Raw genomic sequence first — 25,556 nt, 5'->3', positions numbered from 1 at the left:
TCTGCAGAAAATCTATTGTCAAAATAAATATATATTGCCACGGCTGAATTTCTGTAGGTCAATGCTTCTCGTCTCCCCCTTCTGGCTATTGTGTTGTTTCGGAATGTATATGGCAAGGTAAGCGATCCCGGATAAAATGAACAAACTTACAAAGAGGAAGAGGTGGTCTTCACTGATATATCCCTTAACTATTCTTTGGTCCCATTATTGCTCACACAATCTCTATTTGTCGCAACATTTTGAAACAGTGTATACTGAACAAAAATCTAAACATAACAATTTACAGTTCATATAAGATAAATCTGTCAATTGAAATTAATTAATTAGGCCCTAATCTATGGATTTCATATGACTGGGCAGGAGCGCAGCCATGGGTGGGCCTGGGAGGGCATAGGCCCACTTGGAAGCCAGGTTCAACCACTGGGTAGCTAGGCCCAGCCAACTAGAATGTGTTTTTTCCCACAAAAGATTTATTACAGACAGAATTACTGCTCAGCACACCACCCTCCCCCACTCTGATGATGCCGCAGGTGAAGAAGCCGGATGTGGAGGTCCTGGGCTGGTGTGGTTACACGTGGTCTGCGGTTGTGAGGCCGGTTGGACGTACTGCCATATTATCTAAAACAATGTTGGAGTCGGTTTATGATAGAGAAATTAACATTCAATTATCTGGAAACAGGTATGTTGGACGTTCCTGCAGTCAGCATGCAAATTGCACGTGGCATTGTGTTGCGTGACAAAACTGCACATTTTAGAGTGGTCTTTTATTGTCCCCTGCACAAGGTGCGCCTGTGTAGTGATGTTTAATCAGCTTCTTTATGGATTATCTTGACAAAGGATAAAATAGGTCACTAACAGGGATGTAAACAGATCAGTGCACAAACATTAGAGAGAAATAATTTGAACAATGCATATGGACAATTTCTGTGATATTTTATTTCAGCTCATGAAACATGGGAACAGCACTTTACATCTTGCAATCATAATTCTGTTTAGTGTAACTGGGAATCAAAACGTCATGCCCATACTCCAATATTTCACAATAATACCTTGTGACCTTTTTGAATTCCCCCCCATGGTCCAAATATGGAATCTGTACCCTTGCCGATATCATGGACAGTAATGCTTTAAGAATATTCTAAGATTTGAAAATACACATTACCAGGCAACTCATTTTTTTCCTAATTACAATTTAGTTCAACTATGCTAGCCTATGGAGTCCCTTGGGAAACCCAACTACCGAACCATCTAATAATGGGATTTATGAATAAATGATCTGGGCTGCCGAAAGGACTGATCTCTCTATATCATATAGTGCATATCGGGAAAGTATTCAGACACCTTGACCTTTCCACATTTTGCTTCATACAGCCTTATTCTAAAATGGATTAAAACAAATCTCTCATCAATTCACCCATAATGACAAAGCACAAACAGGTTTTAAGAAATGTTTGCAAATTTATTGCAAACACAAAACAAATATACCTTATTTACATAAGTATTCAGACCCTTTTATATGAGACTCGAAGTTGAGCTCAGGTGCATCCTGTTTCAATTGATCATCCTTGAGATGTTCCTAGAATTTGATAGGATTCCACCAATGGTAAATTCAAGATGACACATGATTTGGAAAGGTACACACACACACCTGTCTATATAAGGTCCCAAAGTTGACAGTGCATGTCAGAGCAAAAACCAAGCCATGAGGTCGAAGGAATTGTCCGTAGAGCTCAGAGACAGGATGTGTCAAGACAGAGATCTGGGGAAGGGTACCAAAGAAATGTATGCATCATTGAAAGTTCCCAAGAACACAGTGGCCTCCATCATTCTTAATTGGAAGATGTTAAGAACCACTAAGACTATTCATAGAGCTGGCCGCCCGGGCCAAACTGAGCAATCGGGGGAGAAGGGCCTTGGTCAGGGATGTGACCAAGAACCTGACAGAGCTCAAGAGTTCTTCTGTGGAGTTGGTTGTCCTTTTGAAAGGTTCTCCCATCTCTGCAACAGTCCACCAATCAGACCTTTATGGTATAGTGGCCAGATGGAAACCACTCCTCAGTAAAAGGCACATGACAGCTTGCTTGGAGTCTGCCAAAAGGTACCTAAAGGACTCTCCGACCATGAGAAACAAGATTCTCTGGTCGGATGAAACCAAGATTGAACTCTTTGGTCTGAATGTCAAGCGTCATGTCTGGAGGAAAGCTGGCACCATCCCTATGGTGAATCATGGTGATGTTTTTCAGTGGCAGGGACTGGGAGACTAGTCAGGATCGAGGGAAAGATGAACGGAGCAAAGTACAGAGATCCTTGATGAAAACCTGCTCCAGAGCGCTCAGGACCTCTGACTAGGGCGAAGGTTCATCTTCCAACAGGACAACGACCCTAACCATACAGCCAAAACAATGTAGGAGTGGCTTGTTTCTGAATGTCCTTGAGTGGCCCAGCCAGAGCCCGGACTTGAGTCCAATTGAATCTCTCTGGAGAGACCTGAAAATATCTGTGCAGCGACGCTCCCCATCCAACCTGACAGAGCTTGAGAGGATCTGCAGAGAAGAATGGGAGAAACTCCCCAAATACAGGTGTGCCAAGCTTGTAGCGTCATACCCAAGAACACTCAAGGCTGTAATTGCTGCCAAAGGTGCTTCAACAAAAGTACTGAGTAGGGTCTGAATATACTTATGTAAATGTCATATCAGTTTCATTTGCAAAAATGTCTAAAAACCTGTTTTTGCTTCGTCATTATGGGGTATTGTGTGTAGATTGATGAGGGGAAACAAAATACTTAATCCATGTTAGAATAAGTCTGGAACGTAACAAAATATGGAAAAAGTCAAGGTGTCTGAATAATTTCCAAATGCACTGTATAAACAACTTTTGGAAAGCACATATTCTGAGCGAGCCATTAAAAAAGTATTGTCCACAAATCTAAGTGAATTTGAACAAAGAATATGACCTCGGCATCCTGCAATCCGAAACCATCAATTTATAGATTTTAAGTGTGTTCACAGACTGTATTTAACACAAAGGATGAAACAGGCCCCAACTCTCAACCGTGTCCCCTAAATCAGGTAGGCACATTCTTTCATATGATGTGGGAGTGCACTGCAGTTAAATGCAGCTGGGACAAAGTTACAAAATGTATGTGCATGATTTTAAATATTCAATGCTTTGCATATACTATATTACTTAATGATGATAGGTCCTTGGATCGCTCAATAAAACAGAGATGATGACTGCCGGCATGCAGCACTGCTGCGAAAAAAAGAGATCTTGGCTCCTAAATGGTAATCACCTCTCTCTCCAAATTCCTCAGAAGATACAGTTAATATTAGAAGTTATACCATTAGAATGATCAACAGTGATAATGAATGGTACTAATTAAGAAACAATTGAGTCCTGGACAAATACACTTGACTCTAAAGAATAACCTCAGCTAACACCCAACACATCCAAATAAACAATCTATAAAGTCCAAACATACAAACAGTATTACTTTTTTTTATTTTTTACATACTAAATGTATTATAATCATGGCGATTAATACTTTGCATTTGTGTTGCTTTTTAATTTTAATTTTAATTTTTGATTGGCAGCCCATGGCTGGATGCAAGGTAACTATTCAATAATATGAATATACAGTGGGGAGAACAAGTATTTGATACACTGCCGATTTTGCAGGTTTTCCTATTTACGAAGCATGTAGAGGTCTGTAATTTTTTATCATAGGTACATTTCAACTGTGGGAGACGGAATCTAAAACAAAAATCCAGAAAATCATATTGTATGATTTTTAAGTAATTAATTTGCATTTTATTGCATGACATAAGTATTTGATCACCTACCAACCAGTAAGAATTCCGGCTCTCACAGACCTGTTAGTTTTTCTTTAAGAAGCCCTCCTGTTCTCCACTCATTACCTGTATTAACTGCACCTGTTTGAACTCATTACCTGTATAAAAGACACCTGTCCACACACTCAATCAAACAGACTCCAACCTATTCACAATGGCCAAGACCAGAGAGCTGTGTAAGGACATCAGGGCTAAAATTGTAGACCTGCACAAGGCTCCCCACTGTATGTATTGTGCATGTAGCCCCCCCACCCCCCCCCAAGAAAAAAAAATGAATAAAGATTTGGTCACACAAAAAAACAAAGCAAAACATGTAAACATATGGCTTCCCCAAGATGAGGAAAACATGAGCAGTGATATTCAAACAATGTTCTCTCCATCGGCGTACATTCATGATCAGAACCAAAGTTCCCGGAGTGCCCCATGATCCTTGGGTATCTTAATTTTTTTACCTTTATTTTGATTAGGGAGTCATTGCTGAAACCAAGGTCTCTTTTCCAGATGAGCCTTGTATAGCACAATACACATCAAAATACACAAAACACATTAAACTACACATTCATATATATCCATTTAAAATACACAACACACAAAAAGCAAAACACAACCAGAAAAAACAGACATTGTTCAGGAAAAAAGGTCCCCTAACAACTCAAAGAAATGTCTGAGCCCAGGTCCGGTAGCCCCTACATCTTTAGGTTAACACTTAGGTAAGGTATGGAATAAGTTTGAGCTTGGTCCTGAAGTCATTGGGAAGGGTGGCAGGTTGGCAGGTTACTTTACAGAACATGTCCTCCAGCTTTTGGCTTGTGTCAGTCAGACAACAAATGGACGAAAGATGAAGGGAACAGGCCTTTCTTGTTTGGCTGGCCCTCAACGTATCCATGCTGTGAGGACAAAAGAACAAAATATTGATGGGTTGCACAAATAAAATCTACCGTTGACCCATCTATACCCCATTTGTATGTTTGTTAGTTCAGGTTGTCTGCTTTTGTGACTACAGGGGGAGATTCCATTGGAAAACCAGATGGCCTATTGAGTATCCAGAGGAAGAGGAAGCTGTTTGTCCTATAGCCCTCCTATATAGGGTTTCTGGCATAGTTATATCACAGCTCTAGAAGATAAAGAATACAATGGACATTATATCCTGTCAGACCTGGGTTCTAATACTGTTTGAAATATTCTCAATTACTTTCACATTTGAAAAGACAAGTAGTTGAATATTGGAATGTATTTGGAAATACACACGGAAAGCATTTGAAAATACAAGACACTGACTCAAATACAGTCCCATGCTTTTAACCCATTTATTTGCTTTTACAAATAACCATTCAAAAACTCTAATAAAAGTATTTGTTTGTTTTCGGGCTGTGTATTTGGAAATACTAAAATATACAGAAAAAAGTATTTTGAATACCAGATACTCAAATACACATGTATTTGAACCCAGGTCTGTATCCTGTATGAAAGGGGATCTTTGGGTTGGACTAGACATTCTATACTTGTCTTTCCATCTTAATTTTGTTTTCTTTCTTAACTATTCAATCCACAATGCAGAAGTTCAGCTTCAGCTTTAAACTATGCATATGTCGGCTCAATCTGAAATTACTTTAACATTTTTATTGCGGAATCTGTAACTCTTCTGTTAAAAAAAAGAAAAAGTATGTGAACACCCCTTGAAATTAGTGGACACCCTTTCAGCTATTTCAGCCACACCCATTGCTGATAGGTGTATAAAATCAAGCACACAACCATGCGACCTCCATAGATAAACATTGTCAGTTGAATAGCCCGTACTGAAGAGTTCATTGACTTTCAACGTGGTTCCGTCATAGGATGCCACCTTTCCAACAAGTTATTTCCTCACATTTCTGCCCTGCTAAAGCTGCCCCGGTCAACTGTAAGTGCTGTTATTGTGAAGTGGAAACGTCGAGGAGCAACAATGGCTCAGCCGCGAAGTGAAAGGCCACACAAGCCCACAGAACGGGACCGCTCTGTGCTGAAATGCATTGCGCTTAAAAATCATCTGTCCTCGGGTGCAGCACCCATTACCGAGTTCCAAACTGCCTCTGGAAGCAATGTCAGCACAATAATTGTTACTCAGGAGCTTCATGAATGGGTTTTCATGGCCTAGCAGCTGCGCACAAGCCTAAGATCACAATCCACAATGCCAAGTGTCAGCTGGAGTGGTGTAAAGCTTGTCGCCATTGGACTCTAGAGCAGTGGAAGCGCGTTTCTGGAGTGATAAATCACGCTTCATCAACTGGCAGTCCGACGGAATAATTTGGGTTTGGTGGATGCCAGGAGAACGCTACCTGCCCAAATGCATAGTGTCAACTGTAAAGTTTGGTGGAGTCGGGCTAGGCCCCTTAGTTCCAGTGAAGGGAAATCTTAACGCTACAGCATACAATGACATTCTAGACGATTCTGTGCATACAACTTTGTGGCAACAGTTTGGGGAAGGCCCTTTCCTGCTTCAGCATAATGCCCCCGTACAAAAAAGCGAGGTCTATAGAGAAATGTTTTTTCAAGATCAATGTGGAATAAATTAACTGGCCTGCACAGAGCCCTGACCACAACCCCATCGAACACCTTTGGGATGAATTGGAATGATGACTGTGAACCAGGCCTAATTGCCCAACATCAGTGCCCAACTAATGCTCTTTTGGCTGAATGAAAGCAAGTCCCAGCAGCAATGATCCAACATCTAGTGGAAAGCCTTCCCAGAAGAGTGGGGGCTGTTACAGCAGCAAAGGGGGGACAAACTTCATATTACTACCCATGATTTTGGAATGAGATGTTCAGGTGTCCACATACTCTTGGCCATGTAGTGTATTTCTTCGCCAGCGCAACCTGTAGGATATTGTCGAGGGTCAAAACCTAATCTGGAAGGCATTGTGAGGGCCTTGTTGGATGTTTTGTCGACGACTCATTGATGCAGATATGGAGACTGAATGAAACAGGGTCAACGGAGAGGAATCTGGCCGAACCAATTCCAGCTGTCCCGCTGTCCGTCTGCGAACTATTCACCTTGTTTCGCAAACTGACAAGCATCTCTTTTGGATGTCCATCTCCTTACTCAATCAGTAAGTGATTCTGTCAATTATCAAACAGATACAATAGCTGACAGGAAAGGGAAACTTGTGATTTGAACAGGGATTTCTGTCACAATTCACAAGCATTTACTGTAAATCACTTGGCTTTTACAGACAGAAGAAATATGATACTGGAGGTAACAACAGTCTGAGTAAACAGTAAAAGTCTGAGGGCCCAGTGTTTTTGTACAAATGCGACGGAGTGTTACAGTTTGGAAACAAGATTGACCCCCCTGGCTCTCTAATGGTGTATGTTGGATTGTAACCCTTGGAATTATTTACACAACAGAAACAGAAGAGCAGACCCAATCCTGTGGTTTTGCACGACTGACCAGACTGGATAACACAGAAGGTACGAGTCCCTTCCTAAACACTGATCACTAATTGGTTTACCCCTTCAATGAATGGTTAAGGTCAGCGCTAATTGCAAGCAGCTGAGTTAACTGTGTCTGTTTTTCTAAATATATATTTTGTATATTGTTTATGTTTGATGTATTTATGCAGGGCTCATCTGTAATAGAGACCCTAGTCTCAGTATGACTTCCCTGTCAAAATAAAGGTACAGGTTGCACATTTTATTTACTATTTCAATTAACCTCTTGAAACTCCCCATCCCGGATCCGGGATTGTGACTAAGCCTCAGGCTCATTAGCATAACGCAACGTTAACGATTTCTGAAAATCGCAAATAAAATTAAAATAATGCGTTTGCTCTCAAGCTTAGCCTTTTCTTAACAACACTGTCATCTCAGATTTTCAAAATATGCTTTTGAACCATAGAAATTGACTAATTTGTGTAAGAGTATGCAAAGCTAGCATAGCATTTTGTGTAGCATGTAGCACGCAACATTTTCACAAAAGCCAGATAACCAAATAAATAAAATCATTTACCTTTGAAGAGCTTCTGATGTTTTCAATGAGGAGACTCCCAGCCACATACCAAATGCGCAGTGTTTCCTGAAAGCGTCTGTGTGTAGGAGAAATCGTTCCGTTTTCTACATTGCGCCTGGCTACCGAAACGAACCGAAAATGCAGTCACCTACAACGTGAAACTTTTTCCGGATTAACTACATAATATCGACCGAAACATGGCAAACGTTGTTTGGAATCAATCCTCAAGGTGTTTTTTCACATATCTCTTCATTGACATGCAGTTCGTGGAAGCTTGCTTCTCTCTCTGTGCCCCATGGAAAAATACTGGCAGGTGACCAATTTCGGCGCAGGACACCGGGCGGACACGTGGTAAATGTGGTCTCTTATGGTCAATCTTCCAACGATCTGCCTACAAATACGTCACAATGCTGCAGACACCTTGGGGAAACGACAGAAAGGGCAGACTCATTCCTCTTGCGTTCACAGCCATATAAGGAGATCATGAAAGACAGAGCCTCAAAAATCCTTGTCATTTCCTGGATGCCAAGTCATCTTGGTTTTGCCTGAAGCTCACGTTAAAGGGCACGCACAGAGAAGATATTTGTATTTCTGGACACGTCAGAGTGTTTTCTTTCGAACAGTAGCAATTATATGCATAGTCGAGCATCTTTTTGTGACAAAATATCTTGTTTAAAACGGGAACGTTTTTCTTCCAAAAATGAAATAGCGCCACCATAAGTGTAAGAGGTTAAGCTGTTGCCCCAAAACTTTGAACCTACACACTGAAGAAGGCCTACTGCCAAAACAGATTTGTAGAGGGTAATCTGATACTAAATCTGTGTCTGAGGGCAACTTCTACCTGTAACTGAGAGGTACCTACCCACCAATCAGCATCGTCCTCTCCAAGCACAACCAATACCTCACCCTCGTTGAAAGTGAGCTCATCATGGTGGTCACCCACACAGCCATAGATGGCTTGGACCCGCATCACTTTTGGCTTGGGCTGGAAAAGAAGCCGATAGAGACAACAGCACTAGTGAGTGAAAACACCACACCAGTAAGGAAATAAAAACATTACACTATCCCTAAGGGTGACTAAGCCAAACCTGTGCTTAACCAAAAATAAAATATTTGTTCTGAGGGGGAAAACACCCAGTAGAGAAAAATAGGTGTATGCCCCACAGTAATGATTCAGGGAAAATGTCAAAATGTAAAAAAATTCTGTCATTAGAGTAAGTAAAGATATCAGACTGAGCATCTAATCCTGGTGTGGTGACTAAGACTTAGAGTTGCCAACTATTTGCCGGAGCCTTTGCGTCACAGCAGATAGAGCAATTGCCAACTTGAAGTATCCAAGGCCTGCTTGCCTGAAAAACACATTGCCTGGCCTTTGGACGTATACAGTAAAAATCAAACTTAAATATAGTCTGCTATGCCTTGACCTCCACTAAATGGAAATACCAACCAAATCAAACAATTGTTGATGAGAATTAAACTTTGGCGCGGGGGGATTAATGAAAATGAATTGTTGTCCTCCCTAACAAAATAATGTGAAGAAAAGAGTCAGCCTGCCCCCTCTCACCAGTGCTCTCCTGGGCATGGGGTGTGGGGGATCGCCTTGGTGGGAGGAGGCCCCATTGGACTGCAGGCTGATGGAGCGGGAGGCCATGGGGTAGTTTAGAGGAGGGTGTCTGCTGCTGGGCTGAGGCATCTGATAGACAAAGTGGGACTTTTTGCTCTCTCCATCTGCGCGGAATCCTAGGGGGCACAAAGGGGAGAGCGATCAATAAAGACATTCGCCCGTTATGTCTGTGAAATAAATGTGGTTGAATTCTATGTAGAGAGCATACTATGGAGAATGATCATGTGTAGTTTTACAACTACCAACCACCTCAAGAAATAGGTGTTACCCAATGTTGCTCCTGAAAAGGATGTGCTTTCATATGTGTGATACAAAAATAAGTAAAATAGATTCAATCTGTAAAATATAGATAGAATACTTTACCTCTCTCTGGCAGTTCAGATAGGGAGTTAAGGGCAGTCACAGAGTATTTTGGAGACCCTGAGCTGAAATGGACAGGGAAAGACAATGTATACAGTAGTTGGCACAGTGTTATGACAGAATAAATGGATGTATCTGGTGACAGTTCCTGAATGTAGTTTATGATGGCTCAATCAGTAAGGCTGGTCTGAATGGCTTGCTCCATTTCATTTCATACAGCATTACGACCAGGACTTTCCTGAATTGGATCCTTTGTTCCTACCCCCTAGAGGAATTGAACTTATTCCAGAAACCATGGATAAATGTCAGCATTCGCACAAAACTGAAAGTGCAAACCACTGCATTTAATCATGGCAAGGTGATTAGGAATATGGCCGAATACAAACAGTGTAGTTATTCCCGCCGTAATGCAATAAAACAGGCAAAACGTCAGTACAGAGAGACAAAGGGGAGTCGCAATTCAACAGCTCAGACAAGAGACGTATGTGGAGGGCCTACAGACAATTACGGACTACAAAAGGAAAACCAGCCACGTCGCAGACACCGACATCTTGCTTCCAGACAAGCTAAAAACCTTCTTCACCGGCTTTGAGAATAACATAGTGCCACCGACGCGACCCGCCACCAAGGACCGTGGGTTCTCCCTCTTCGTGGTCGACATGAGTAAGACATTTAAGCGTATTAACCCTCGCAATATTGCCGGCCCAGACAGCATCCCCAGCCGCATATTCAGAGCATGCTCAGACCAGCTGGCTGGAGTGTTTACGGACATATTCAATCTCTCCCAGTCTGCTGTCCCCACTTGCTTCACGATGTCCACCATTGTTCCTGTACCCAAGAAAGCAAAGGTAACTGAACTAAATGACTATTGCCCCGTAGCACTCACTTTAATCACATCACCACAACCTTATCTGACACCAAAGACCCACTTCTGCATACCGCCCCAATAAATCCAAAGACGATGTAATCGCCATCGCTCTGCACACTGCAATATCTGGACAAGGGGAATACCTATGTAAGAATTCTGTTCACTGACTATAGCTCAGCATTTAACACAATAGTACACTCCAAGCTCAACATTAAGCTCGGTGGTCTGGGTCTGAACTCCACCCTGTGCAACTGGGTCCTGGACTTCCTGACGGGCCGCCCCCAGGCTGTGAAGGTAGGAAACAACACCTCCATTTCACTGATCCTCAACACAGGGGCCCCACAAGGGCGGGTGCTCAGCCCCCTCCTATACTCCCTGTTCACCCATGACTGTGTGGCCACTCACACCTCCAACTCAATCATCAAGTTTGTAGGCCTGATTACCATCCTACAGGGAGGTGGTGAGGGCCCTGGGAGAGTGGTGCCAGGAAAAGAACCTCTCACTCAAAGTCAACATAACAAAGAAGCTGATCATGGAGTTCAGGAAACAGCAGAGGGAGCAACACGCCCCTATCCACATCAACAGGACCGCAGTGGAGAAGATGGAAAACTTCAAGTTCCTTGGCATACACATCACTGACTTTTTGAAATGGTCCACCCACACAGACAGTGTGCTAAAGAAGGTGCAACAACGCCTCTTCAACCTCAGGAGGCTGAAGAAATGTGTCTTGGCCCCTAAACACTCAAAAATATTAACAGATTCACAATTGAGAGTTTCCTGTCAGGCTGTATCAACGCCTGGGACGGCAACTGCATCGCCCGCAACCGCAGGGCTCTCCAGAGGGTGGTGCGGTCTGCACAACGCATCACAGAAAACTACCTGCAATCCCAGGACATCTACAGCACCCAATGTCACAGGAAGGCCAAAAAGATCATCAAAGACATCAATCACCCGAGCCACGGCCTGTTCACCCCGCTAACATCCAGAAGGCAAGGTCAGTACAGGTGCATCAAAGCTGGGACAGAGACTGAAAACAGCTTCTATCTCAAGGCAATCAAACTGTTAAATAGCCATCGCTAGCTGTCTTCCACCCAGTTACGCAACCCTGCACCTTCGAGGCTGCAGCCCTATATAGAATTGGAATCACTGGCCACTTTAATAATGTTTACATACTGCTTTACTCATCTCATATGTACAGTCGTGACCAAAAGTTTTGAGAATGACACAAATATTAATTTTCACAAAGTCTGCTGACTCAGTTTGTATGATGGCAATTTGCATATACTCCAGAATGTTATGAAGAGTGATCAGATGAATTGCAATTAATTGCAAAGTCCCTCTTTGCCATGCAAATGAACTGAATTCCCCAAAAACATTTCCACTGCATTTCAGCCCTGCCACAAAAGGACCAGTTGACATCCTGTCAGTGATTCTCTTGTTAACACAGGTATGGGTGTTGACGAGGACAAGGCTGGAAATCACTCAGTCATGCTGATTGAGTTTGAATAATAGACTGGAAGCTTCAAAAGGAGGTTGGTGCTTGGAATTATTGTTCTTCCTCTGTCAGCCATGGTTGCCTGCAAGGAAAAACATGCCGTCATCATTGCTTTGCACAAAAAAGGGCTTCCCAGGCAAGGATATTGCTGCCAGTAAGATTGCACCTAAATCAACCATTTATCGGATCATCAAGAACTTCAAGGAGAGCGGTTCAATTGTTGTGAAGGCGGCTGAAGTCCAGCAAGCACCAGCACCGTCTCCTAAATTTGATTCAGCTGCGGGATCGGTGCACCACCAATACACTGCTTGCTCAGGAATGGCAGTAGGCAGGTGTGAGTGCATCTGCACGCACAGTGAGGCGAATACTTTTGGAGGATGGCCTTGTGTCAAGAAGGGCAGCAAAGAAGCCACTTCTCTCCAGGAAAAACATCAGGGACAGACTGATATTCTGCAAAAGGTACAGGGATTGGACTGCTGCGGACTGGGGTATCCGGTTGTTTGGGGCATCCGGAAAAAAAGCTTGTCCGGAGAAGACAAGGTGAGCGCTACCATCAGACATATGTCATGCCAACAGTAAAGCATCCTGAAACCATTCATGTGTGGGGTTGCTTCTCAGCCAAGGGAGTGGGCTCACTCACAATTTTGCCTAAGAACACAGCCATGAATAAAGAACTGTACCAACACATCCCCCAAGAGCAACTTCTCCCAACCATCCAGGAACAGTTTGGTGACGAACAATGCCTTTTCCAGCATGATGGAGCACCTTGCCAATAAGGCAAACGTGATAACTCAGTGGCTCAGGGAACAAAACATCGATATTTTGGGTGCATGGCCAGGAAACTCCCCAGACCTTAATCCCATTGAGAACTTGTGGTCAATGCTCAAGAGGTGGGTGGACAAACAAAACCCCACAAATTCTGACAAACTCCAAGCACTGATTATGCAAGAATGGGCTGCCATCAGTCAGGATGTGGCCCAGAAGTTAATTGACGGCATGCCAGGGCGGATTGCAGAGGTCTTGAAAAAGAAGGGTCAACACTGCAAATATTGACTCTTTGCATCAACTTCATATAATTGTAAATTGCCTTTGACACTTATGAAATGCTTGTAATTATACTTCAGTATTCCATAGTAACATCTGACAAAAATATCTAAAGAAACTGAAGCAGCAAACTTTGTGGAAATTAATATTTGTGTCATTCTCAAAACTTTTGGCAATGACTGTACAGTACCAGTCAAAAGTTTTGACACTTTATTTTTTTACTATTTTCTACATTGTTGTCACGACTTCTGCCGAAGTCGAAGCCGCGGGCGGTGCTCGGCGGTCGACGTCACCGGTCTTCTAGCCATAATTGATCCATTTTTCATTTTCCATTGGTTTTGTCTTGTCTTCCTACACAGCTGGTTTCAATCCCATTCATTACCTGTTGTGTATTTCACCCTCTGTTTCCCCTCATGTATTTGTCAGCGATTGTTTGTTTGTTCAGTGTTGTGCTGTTTGTATTGGAGCACGACGGGTCCTCGTACCCACTTTGTCTTATTGTTATTTAGTGTTGGAGTTAGGTTTCATTTATTGTTATTAAACAACTCCATTTCATTCAGTTTGATTCTCCTGTACCTGACTTCCCTGCCACCTGTACACACAAATCTGACAATTGTATAATAATAGTAAAGACATCAAAACTATGAAATAAAGAACGGAATCATGTAGTAACCAAAAAAGTGTTAAACATATGAAAATATATTTTATATTTGTGATTCTTCAAAGTAGCCACCCTTTGCCTTGACAGCTTTGCACATTATTTATTTAACCTTTATTTAACTAGGCAAGTCAGAAGAACAAATTGTTATTTACAATGACGGCTACACCGGGCAAACCCTAACCCCGACAATGCTGGGCCAATTGTGCCCCGCCCTATGAGACTTCCAATCACGGCAGGTTGTGATACAGCTTGGAATCGAACCAGGGTCTGTAGTGACGCCTATATGATTGAGATGCAGTGCCTTAGAGCACTGCGCCACTCGGGTGCCATAAAGCTCTTGGTTTTTTCTCAACCAGCTTCATGAGCTATTCACCTGGAATGCATTTCAGGTGTGCCTTGTTAAAAGTTAATTTTTGGGATTTCTTTCCTTCTTAATGCGTTTGAGGCAATCAGTTTTGTTGTTACAAGGTAGGGGTTGTATACAGAATATAGCCCTATTTTGTAAAAGACCAAGTCCTTATTATGGCAAGAAAAGCTCAAATAAGCAAAGAGAAACAACAGTCCATCATTACTTTAACACATGAAGGTCAGTCAATCTGGAAAATTTCAAGAACTTTTAATGTTTCTTCAAGTGCAGTAGCAAAAACCATCAAGTGCTATGATGAAACTGACTCTCATGAGGACCGCCACAGGAAAAGAAGACCCAGAGTTCCCTTTGCTGCAGAGGATAAGTTCATTAGAGTTACCAGCCTCAGAAATTGCAGACCAAATAAATGCTTCACAGAGTTCAAGTAATAGACACATCTCAACATCAACAATCAACAAGACTATGTAAATCAGGCCTCCATGGTCGAATTGCTGCAAAGAAACCACTACCAAAGGACTCAAATCAGAAGAAGAGACTTGCTTGGGACAAAAAACACGAGCAATGGACATTAGACCAGTGTAAATCGGTCCTTCTTTCTGATGAGTCCAAATTTTAGATTTATGGTTCAAACAGCTGTGTCTTTGTGAGACGCAGGGTAGACGAAAGGATGATCTCAGCATGTGTGGTTCGCATGGTGAAGCATGGAGGTGGTGGTGTGGGATTGCTTTGCTGGTGACAAAGTCACATTCTGCATTCTGCAGCAATATGCCATCCCATCTGGTTTGCGCTTAGTGGAACTATCATTTGTTTTTCAACAGGACAAGGAACCAACACACCTCCAGGCTGTGTAAGGGCTATTTGACCAAGAAGGACAGTAATGGAGTGCTGCATCAGATGATCTGGCATCCACAATGACCTGACCTCAACCAATTGAGATGGTTTGGGATGAGCTGGACCGCAGAGTGAAGGAAAAGCAGCCAACAAGTGCTCAGCATATGTGGGAACACCTTCAAGACTGTTGGAAAAGCATTCCAGGTGAAGCTGGTTGAGAGAAGACCAAGAGTGTGCAACGCTGTCATCAAGGCAAAGGGTGGCTACTTTAAAGAAACTAAGATATAAAATAAAACATATTTGTTTAACACTTATTTGGTTACTACATGATTCCAGATATTTCATAGTTGTGATGTCTTCACTATTATTCTACAATGTAGAAAAACATAAAAAAAATAAAGAAAAACCCTTGAATGAGTCCAAACTTTTGACTGGTACTGTATATACTTTATTCTATTTTGCTGTATTTTAGTTAATGCCACTCTGACATTGCTCAATCTAATATATATATATACAGAGGGGCAAAAAAGTACTTAAAAATATGAGAGGTATAATTTTCATCATAGGTACACTTCAACTATGACAGACAAAATGAGAAAAAAATCTAGAAAATCACATTGTAGGATTTTTAATGAATTTATTTGCAAATTATGGTGGAAAATAAGTATCTGGTCACCTACAAACAAGCAAGACTTCTGGCTCTCACAGACCTGTAACTTCTTCTTTAAGAGGCTCCTCTGTCCTCCACTCGTTACCTGTATTAATGGCACCTGTTTGAACTTGTTATCATAACATATCCGGTTCCGGTTGGAGCGAGCGGTCGCATCTACACTTCGGTCCGCAGGTAGTATAACTTTTCATTACATTTCGTTATAGTACAACGGTTTGATTTGTCTAATCTTAGCAATTTCTTCTTAGCTAGCTACATAGCCGTCTTTGTATCAACGACAATTGCATAATTATCGTATTTCGTCGTCCTAACGTATCTGCCCAGCAGCTAGCTAAGCAGCTAGCTAACATCCACTGTCCACTAGCACTGTAGAAACTATTACACTCAACTGAACGACTCGATTAGCGTAGTGTCAGCTAGCTACATAGTTGTCTTCGCTGTCTTCGTATCCAAGATAATTGTGCAGTTTAGAGTGTGTAGACTTAGAGTGATTATCTTAATTTACCGAGGTTAGCTAGCCAGCTATTTGTCGTCCTTAACGTAGGAAATGCTGCTAGCTAGCTAGCCAACAGCTAGCCAACCTCTACCGAATTGAACTCCAACTACCCGGTCAACATTCCGCGTCGCTCCACAGGTAGTATCACATTTTCATTTCACTTCATTACAGTACAACGGTTTGATTTGTTTGATCGTAGCTAGCCAGCTACATAGCCGTCTTTGTATCTACGACAATTGTGTAGTCTAGAGCGATTTTCTAGGTTAGCTGGCCAGCTATTGTCGTTCTTTTAACGTAGCTAGCCAGCTACCCCCCGAATAGCAGCACTGTAGTAACTATTACAGTACAACGGTTTGTTTTGTTTGATCGTAGCTAGCTAGCTACATAGCCGTCTTTGTATCTAAGACAATTGTGTAGCCTAGAGCGATTTTCTAGGTTAGCTGGCCAGCTATTGTCGTTCTTTTAACGTAGCTAGCCAGCTAGCCCCCGAATAGCAGCACTGTAGTAACTATTACAGTACAACGGTTTGTTTTGTTTGATCGTAGCTAGCTAGCTACATAGCCGTCTTTGTATCTAAGACAATTGTGTAGCCTAGAGCGATTTTCTAGGTTAGCTAGCCAGCTATTGTCGTTCTTTTAAGGTAACGTAACGCAATCAACCTGCTAGCTAGCCAGCTAGCCCCCGAATAGCAGCACTGTAGAAACTATTACACTCGACGGAACGACTTGATTAGTGTAGTGTCAACATCGCAGCCACTACCAACTAGCCCACTCCAGCAGTACTGTATCATTTCAATCATTTTAGTCAATAAGATTCTTGCTACGTAAGCTTAACTTTCTGAACATTCGAGACGTGTAGTCCACTTGTCATTCCAATCTCCTTTGCATTGGCGTAGCCTCTTCTGTACCCTGTCAACTATGTGTCTATCTATCCCTGTTCTCTCCTCTCTGCTCAGACCATACAAACGCTCCACACCGCGTGGCCGCGGCCACCCTAATCTGGTGGTCCCAGCGCGCACGACCCACGTGGAGTTCCTGGTCTCCGGTAGCCTCTGGAACTGCCGATCTGCGGCCAACAAGGCAGAGTTCATCTCAGCCTATGCCTCCCTCCAGTCCCTCGACTTCCTGGCACTGACGGAAACATGGATCACCACAGATAACACTGCTACTCCTACTGCTCTCTCTTCGTCCGCCCACGTGTTCTCGCACACCCCGAGAGCTTCTGGTCATCGGGGTGGTGGCACCGGGATCCTCATCTCTCCCAAGTGGTCATTCTCTCTCTCTCCCCTTACCCATCTATCTATCGCCTCCTTTGAATTCCATGCTGTCACAGTTACCAGCCCTTTCAAGCTTAACATCCTTATCATTTATCGCCCTCCAGGTTCCCTCGGAGAGTTCATCAATGAGCTTGATGCCTTGATAAGCTCCTTTCCTGAGGACGGCTCACCTCTCACAGTCCTGGGCGACTTTAACCTCCCCACGTCTACCTTTGACTCATTCCTCTCTGCCTCCTTCTTTCCACTCCTCTCCTCTTTTGACCTCACCCTCTCACCTTCCCCCTACTCACAAGGCAGGCAATACGCTCGACCTCATCTTTACTAGATGCTGTTCTTCCACTAACCTCATTGCAACTCCCCTCCAAGTCTCCGACCACTACCTTGTATCCTTTTCCCTCTCGCTCTCATCCAACACTTCCCACACTGCCCCTACTCAGATGGTATCGCGCCGTCCCAACCTTCGCTCTCTCTCCCCCGCTACTCTCTCCTCTTCCATCCTATCATCTCTTCCCTCTGCTCATACCTTCTCCAACCTTTCTCCTGATTCTGCCTCCTCAACCCTCCTCTCTTCCCTTTCTGCATCCTTTGACTCTCTATGTCCCCTATCCTCCAGGCCGGCTCGGTCCTCCCCTCCCGCTCCGTGGCTCGATGACTCATTGCGAGCTCACAGAACAGAGCTCCGGGCAGCCGAGCGGAAATGGAGGAAAACTCGCCTCCCTGCGGACCTGGCATCCTTTCACTCCCTCCTCTCTACATTTTCCTCCTCTGTCTCTGCTGCTAAAGCCACTTTCTACCACTCTAAATTCCAAGCATCTGCCTCTAACCCTAGGAAGCTCTTTGCCACCTTCTCCTCCCTCCTGAATCCTCCTCCCCCTCCCCCCCCTCCTCCCTCTCTGCAGATGACTTCGTCAACCATTTTGAAAAGAAGGTCGACGACATCCGATCCTCGTTTGCTAAGTCAAACGACACCGCTGGTTCTGCTCACTGCCCACCCTGTGCTCTGACCTCTTTCTCCCCTCTCTCTCCAGATGAAATCTCCTTGTGACGGCCGGCCGCCCAACAACCTGCCCGCTTGACCCTATCCCCTCCTCTCTTCTCCAGACCATTTCCGGGGACCTTCTCCCTTACCTCACCTCGCTCATCAACTCATCCCTGACCGCTGGCTACGTCCCTTCCGTCTTCAAGAGAGCGAGAGTTGCACCCCTTCTGAAAAAACCTACACTCGATCCCTCCGATGTCAACAACTACAGACCAGTATCCCTTCTTTCCTTTCTCTCCAAAACTCTTGAACGTGCCGTCCTTGGCCAGCTCTCCCGCTATCTCTCTCAGAATGACCTTCTTGATCCAAATCAGTCAGGTTTCAAGACTAGTCATTCAACTGAGACTGCTCTTCTCTGTATCACGGAGGCGCCCCGCACTGCTAAAGCTAACTCTCTCTCCTCTGCTCTCATCCTTCTAGACCTATCGGCTGCCTTCGATACTGTGAACCATCAGATCCTCCTCTCCACCCTCTCCGAGTTGGGCATCTCCGGCGCGGCCCACGCTTGGATTGCGTCCTACCTGACAGGTCGCTCCTACCAGGTGGCGTGGCGAGAATCTGTCTCCTCGCCACGCGCTCTCACCACTGGTGTCCCCCAGGGCTCTGTTCTAGGCCCTCTCCTATTCTCGCTATACACCAAGTCACTTGGCTCTGTCATAACCTCACATGGTCTCTCCTATCATTGCTATGCAGACGACACACAATTAATCTTCTCCTTTCCCCCTTCTGATGACCAGGTGGCGAATCGCATCTCTGCATGTCTGGCAGACATATCAGTGTGGATGACGGATCACCACCTCAAGCTGAACCTCGGCAAGACGGAGCTGCTCTTCCTCCCGGGGAAGGACTGCCCGTTCCATGATCTCGCCATCACGGTTGACAACTCCATTGTGTCCTCCTCCCAGAGCGCTAAGAACCTTGGCGTGATCCTGGACAACACCCTGTCGTTCTCAACCAACATCATGGCGGTGGCCCGTTCCTGTAGGTTCATGCTCTACAACATCCGCAGAGTACGACCCTGCCTCACACAGGAAGCGGCGCAGGTCCTAATCCAGGCACTTGTCATCTCCCGTCTGGATTACTGCAACTCGCTGTTGGCTGGGCTCCCTGCCTGTGCCATTAAACCCCTACAACTCATCCAGAACGCCGCAGCCCGTCTGGTGTTCAACCTTCCCAAGTTCTCTCACGTCACCCCGCTCCTCCGCTCTCTCCACTGGCTTCCAGTTGAAGCTCGCATCCGCTACAAGACCATGGTGCTTGCCTACGGAGCTGTGAGGGGAACGGCACCGCAGTACCTCCAGGCTCTGATCAGGCCCTACACCCAAGCAAGGGCACTGCGTTCATCCACCTCTGGCCTGCTCGCCTCCCTACCATTGAGGAAGTACAGTTCCCGCTCAGCCCAGTCAAAACTGTTCGCTGCTCTGGCCCCCAATGGTGGAACAAACTCCCTCACGACGCCAGGACAGCGGAGTCAATCACCACCTTCCGGAGACACCTGAAACCCCACCTCTTCAAGGAATACCTAGGATAGGATAAGTAATCCTTCTCACCACCCCCCCCTTAATGATTTAGATGCACTATTGTAAAGTGGCTGTTCCACTGGATGTCAGAAGGTGAATTCACCAATTTGTAAGTCGCTCTGGATAAGAGCGTCTGCTAAATGACTTAAATGTAATGTAAATGTTATCAGTATAAAAGACACCTGTCCACAACCTCAAACAGTCACACTCCAAACTCCACTATGGCCAAGACCAAAGAGCTGTCAAAGGACACCAGAAACAAAATTGTAGACCTGCACCAGGCTGGGGAGACTGAATCTGCAATAGATAAGCAGCTTGGTTTGAAGAAATTAACTGTGGGAGCAATTATTAGGAAATGGATGACATACAAGACCACTGATTATCTCCCTCGATCTGGGGTTCCACGCAAGATCTCACCCCGTGGGGTCAAAATGATCACAAGAACGGTGAGCAAAAATCCCAGAACCCACAAGCAAGATTCTGGGTAGACAACTTGTTTCATATAACTGTTCCTTTAAATTTTGACCATTTTTATTTTGTAACTCGATGAATGACCTGCAGAGAGCTGGGACCAAAGTAACAAAGCCTTCCATCAGCAAGGGCATTGAAGATGAAACGTGGCTGGGTCTTTCAGCATGACAATGATCCCAAACACACCACCCGGGCAACGAAGAAGTGGCTTCGTAAGAAGCATTTCAAGGTCCTGGAGTGGCCTAGCCAGTCTCCAGATCTCAACCCCATAGAAAATCTTTGGAGGGAGTTGAAAGTCCGTGTTGCCCAGCAACAGCCCCAAAACATCACTGCTCTAGAGGAGATCTGCATGGAGGAATGGGCCAAAATACCAGCAACAGTGTGTGAAAACCTTGTGAAGACTTACAGAAAATGTTTAACCTCTGTCATTGCCAACAAAGGGTATATAACAAAGTATTGAGATAAACTTTTGTTATTGACCAAATACTTATTTTCCACCATAATTTGCAAATAAATTCATTAAAAATCCTACAATGTGACTTTCTGGATTTTCTTTTCATTTTGTCTGTCATAGTTGAAGTGTACCTATGATGAAAATCACAGGCCTCTCACCTTTTTAAGTGGGAGAACTTGCACAATTGGTGGCTGACTAAATACTTTTTTGCCCCACTGTATTTCATAATTCCATTATTTTACTTTTAGATGTGTGTGTATTGTTGTGAATTGTTAGTTACTACTGCACTGTTGGCGCTAGGAACACAAGCATTTCGCTACACCCGCAATAACATCTGCTTAATATGTGCATGTGACCAATAAAATGACATTTGACTTATAGCAAGCATAATATAATTGACATTTTCTGTTCTACGGGTATGTTGTGGAAATGTATCATCGGCATAGTGTAATTTCTCTTCTCTTCTATTAGCCATGTAGAGAAAGTCAACTATCTACGTTATAGCGTATGAGCATGGCAAAATCACAAACATTCCTCACATTTGCTGTTTAACCTATGGGTACACTCTTACAATTATTACCTTTCTCTCTCTCTCAACCAATGGGCGTAAATCTTGGGACACAGTTACAGTAAATTCGGAAAGTATACAGACTTCTTGACTTTTTCCACATTTTGTTACGTTACAGCCTTATTCTAAAATGTATTAAATATTTTTTTCCCTCATCAATCTACACACAATACCTTATCATGAGTACTTTGTTGAATCACCTTTGGCAATGATTACAGCCTTAAGTCCTCTTGGGTACGACGCTACAATCTTGGCACAACTGTATGAGGAGTTTCCCTCATTCCTCTCTGCAGATCCTCTCAAGCTCTGTCAGGTTGGTTGGAGAGCGTTGCAGTTATTTTCAGGTCTCTCCGGAGATGTTTGATAGGGTTCAAGTCTGGGTTCTGGCTGGGCCACACAAGGACATTCAGAGACTTGTCCCGAAGACACTCCTGTGTTCTCTTGCCTGTTGGAAGGTGATTCTTCACCTCAGTCTGGGGTCCTGAGCGCTCTGGAGCAGGTTTTCATCAAGGATCTCTCTGTACTTCTCCCTTCATCTTTCCCTCGATCCTGACTAGTCTCCTAGTCCCTGCCACTGAAAATCATCCCCAAAGCATGATTCTGCCATGATCATGCTTCACCGTAGGGATGGTGCCAGGTTTCCTCCAGATGTGACGCTTGGTATTCTGGCCAAAGTGTTCAATCTTGATTTCATCAGACCAGAGAATCTTGTTTCTCATGATCTGAGTCCTTTAGGTGCCTTTTTGACAAACTCCAAGAAGGCTGTCATGCACCTTTTACTGAGGAGTGGCTTCCATCTCACCACTCTACCATAAAGATCTGATTGGTGGAGTGGTGCAGAGATGGTTGTCCTTCTGGAAGGTTCTCCCATCTCCACAGAGGAACTCTTGAGGTCTGTCATCGGGTTCTGGGTCACCTCCTTCGCCAAGGCCCTTCTCGGCCAATTGATCAGTTCAGCTGGGCAGCCAGCTTTAGGAAGAGTCTTATTCCACTTAAGAATGATGGAGGCCACAGTATTCTTGGGGACCTTTAATGCTGCAAACATGTTTTGGTATCCTTCCCAGATCTGTTTCTCGACACAATCCTTTCTCGGAGCTCTACGGACAATTCCTTCGACCCCATGGCTTGGTTTTTGCTCTGACATGCACTGTCAACCGTGGGAACTTATATAGACAGGTGTGTGCCTTTCCAAATCATGTCCAATCAATTGAATTTGCCACAGGTGGAATCCAATTATGTTGTAGAAACATCTCAAGGATGATCAATGGAAACAGGATGCACCGGAGCTCAATTCCGAGTCTCATAGCAAAGGGTCTGAATACTTATTGTAAATAAGGTATTTCTGTTATTAATTTTCATTACAGTTGCAAAAAGTTTTTTAAAATGTGTAGATTGATGAGGGAAAAAACGATTTAATCAATTTTAAGGCTGTAACGTAACAAAATGTGGAAAAAGTCAAGGGGTCTGAATATTTAAAGGAAAACCTACCGAAAACCCTCCAACTTTCCACCACCACCAGCTAAGACCCGTAATTGGAACTCCTTTCTCCCTTCGTTTTTTTTTAAATATCAGATGCCCCACATAGGGATAGCTGCCATGAAAGCATCTGGCTCCGAAGGACATTCCCTCAGAGACGAGGCCAATCCCCAAACTATTTTAATAAACTTTCATATTGCATTTTGTCTCTGCTGTTCACTCAGTTAAGCCTTAAACACCACTCTGTAGGGTATCACCATGGTGTAGCCGGAGGACAGCTAGCTTCCGTCCTCCTCTGTGTACATTGACGTCATCACAAAACCTAGGAGGCTCATGGTTCTCACCCCCTTCCATAGACTTACGACAACTTCCGGAGGACGTCCTCCAACCTATCAGAGCTCTTGCAGCATGAACTGACATGTTGTCCACCAATCAAAGGATGAGAGAATTAATCTAGTACTGAAAGCATAAGCTACAGCTAGCTAGCACTGCAGTGCATAAAATGTGGTGAGTAGTTGACTCAAAGAGAGAAAGACAATAGTTGAACAGTTTTGAACAATTTAATTTCTTCCAAAATGAAGGAGAAGCAAGAGAGAAAGAGATTGTCCTTCATTTCCAGTTTCACTTACTTAGCTAGAAAATGAAGATAGCTAGTTTAGCCTACTGAAACACCCTACTCAAAACAGAGGGATGCTATGTTAGCTAGCTGGCTATGACTATCCAACAAAACACTGGAACTTTTCCAAGTCAAGGTAAGCTTTTGGTTTTTACTAATTTATTGCCAAAGGGGCCAGCCAGCGTAACTGCTTACTGACTGTACTCTGTAATGTTACTGCATGATTGTAGCGGGTTTACTAACGCGTTAGCTCTATTAGCTATGCTGACTATGATGTTACTTTAGCTAATATGGTGACAACAATGTATGCTGTGTGTAGCGGTTTGGTTGGAAGGTTTATTTTGCTTGGTCACACAGCTGATGTGTTGTGCATTGAAGTCCACATGAGAAGGTGAGGGGAGACTCCATAGATGTGAGAAGGCATACAACGTGGCTGCTATGAAAGTGAACCGTGTTTACACGTGATCAGGGGTGCATTCATTCTGCCGATTATGTTGAAAAATGTTTCTTTAACCGAAGCAAACGGAACTAAATGGGGATAAGCACTGTCTGTCCATGTGTCACCTCAAATGTGTCTCTTGACCTGTATGCACCTACGTTATAAACTTTAATTCATAGGCTAGGTTGTAGCAACCTCATGAGTATAGGGTGTGACGCTTGGCATTCAGGCCAAAGAGTTAAATCTTGGTTTCGTCAGACCAAAGTATCTTGTTTCTCATGGTCAGAGTCCTTTAGGTGCCTTTTGGCAAACTCCAAGTGGGCTGTCATGCACCTTTTACTAAGGAGTGGCTTCTGTCTGGCCACTCTACAATAAAGGCCTGATTTGTGGAGTGCTGCAGAGATGGTTATCCTTCTGGAAGGTTCTCCCATCTCCACAGAGGAACTCAGTGTGACCATCGGGTTCTTGGTTACCTCCCTGGCCAAGGCTCTTCTCCCCTGATTGCACCAAGTCTCTAGGAAGAGTCTTAGTGTTTATAAAAATCTTCCATTTAAGAGTAAAATTCAAGTATCATGTAGTAGCCTAAAGGTATCGCTGTTACATTGAACTAGGTGAATGGAATATGAATGACAGTCATCCAATATGATGTAATAGAAACAAGGCCATGCTCAATGATCCTCCCTCATCTTAAACGGCACTGACTGCCACTGAATTCTTTAATTACGCCCCCAAAGGTTCTTCAAACAAAGGAGGCCCTGTACCGGCAAAAAATTAAATCTACTTTTACCCCTGGTCTATATCTGCACAAAATATCTTAATGAAGTTGACATACTCACACACACTTCTGAAAGGATGACTCTGGACCACTGTAGCCTTTTGAATTTGATGGTACCCCATAATCTATAGAGAGGATTAACAGATCACATTTAACAGTAAGTCAGAGCCCACCATTCTCCACGGGTCCCTGCCCCAGAGATAAAAAAAAGAGTTCCATGGACATACTGCCTAAAATAAATGAAATCTTACAAGACTATATCCAGTGAGTGCAGGTTTTTCCCCTATTATTATGTGCTTTCCATCATTCAGAAGTGAGCATACTGTTTACACAAGACGGAAGGTATTTTTTGGTATTTTATTAGGATCCCCATTAGCTGTTGCAAAAGCAGCAGCTCTTCCTGGGGTCCACACAAAACATAATACAGAACATCATTAGACAAGAACAGAACGACATACATTTTTAAGAAGGCACACGTAGCCTACATATAAATGCATACACACAAATTATCTAGGTCAAATAGGGGAGAGGCGTTGTGCACAAGGTGTTGCATTATCTGTTTTTTGAAACTAGGTTTGCTGTTTATTTGAGCAATATGAGTTGGAAGTTCCATGCAATAAGGGCTCTATATAATACTGTACGTTTTCTTGAATCTGTTCCGGATTTGGGG

General features: G+C 43.7%; 1 protein-coding gene across 1 annotated transcript in view; it reads right to left on the bottom strand.

Moving 5' to 3' along the window:
- Positions 1 to 4,115: 4,115 nt before the first annotated feature.
- Positions 4,116 to 25,556, bottom strand: part of unm_sa1614 (un-named sa1614) — a 135,243-nt gene continuing 113,802 nt past the window's right edge. Inside the window, exons 24-28 of the mRNA XM_064969261.1 lie at positions 24,948 to 25,011; positions 9,824 to 9,885; positions 9,401 to 9,576; positions 8,699 to 8,821; positions 4,116 to 4,738 (exon numbers count right to left, since the gene is read on the bottom strand). Coding sequence (XP_064825333.1) covers positions 4,664 to 4,738; positions 8,699 to 8,821; positions 9,401 to 9,576; positions 9,824 to 9,885; positions 24,948 to 25,011 — 500 coding nt within the window. The 3' untranslated portion in view covers positions 4,116 to 4,663. The remainder of the gene's footprint in view (positions 4,739 to 8,698; positions 8,822 to 9,400; positions 9,577 to 9,823; positions 9,886 to 24,947; positions 25,012 to 25,556) is intronic.

This window comes from Oncorhynchus masou, chromosome 6, assembly GCF_036934945.1.
Source record: "Oncorhynchus masou masou isolate Uvic2021 chromosome 6, UVic_Omas_1.1, whole genome shotgun sequence".
Classification (NCBI taxonomy): Eukaryota; Metazoa; Chordata; class Actinopteri; order Salmoniformes; family Salmonidae; genus Oncorhynchus; species Oncorhynchus masou.
Note: the sequence above shows the minus strand (reverse complement) of the source record. Positions and strands in the feature narration are given on the sequence as shown.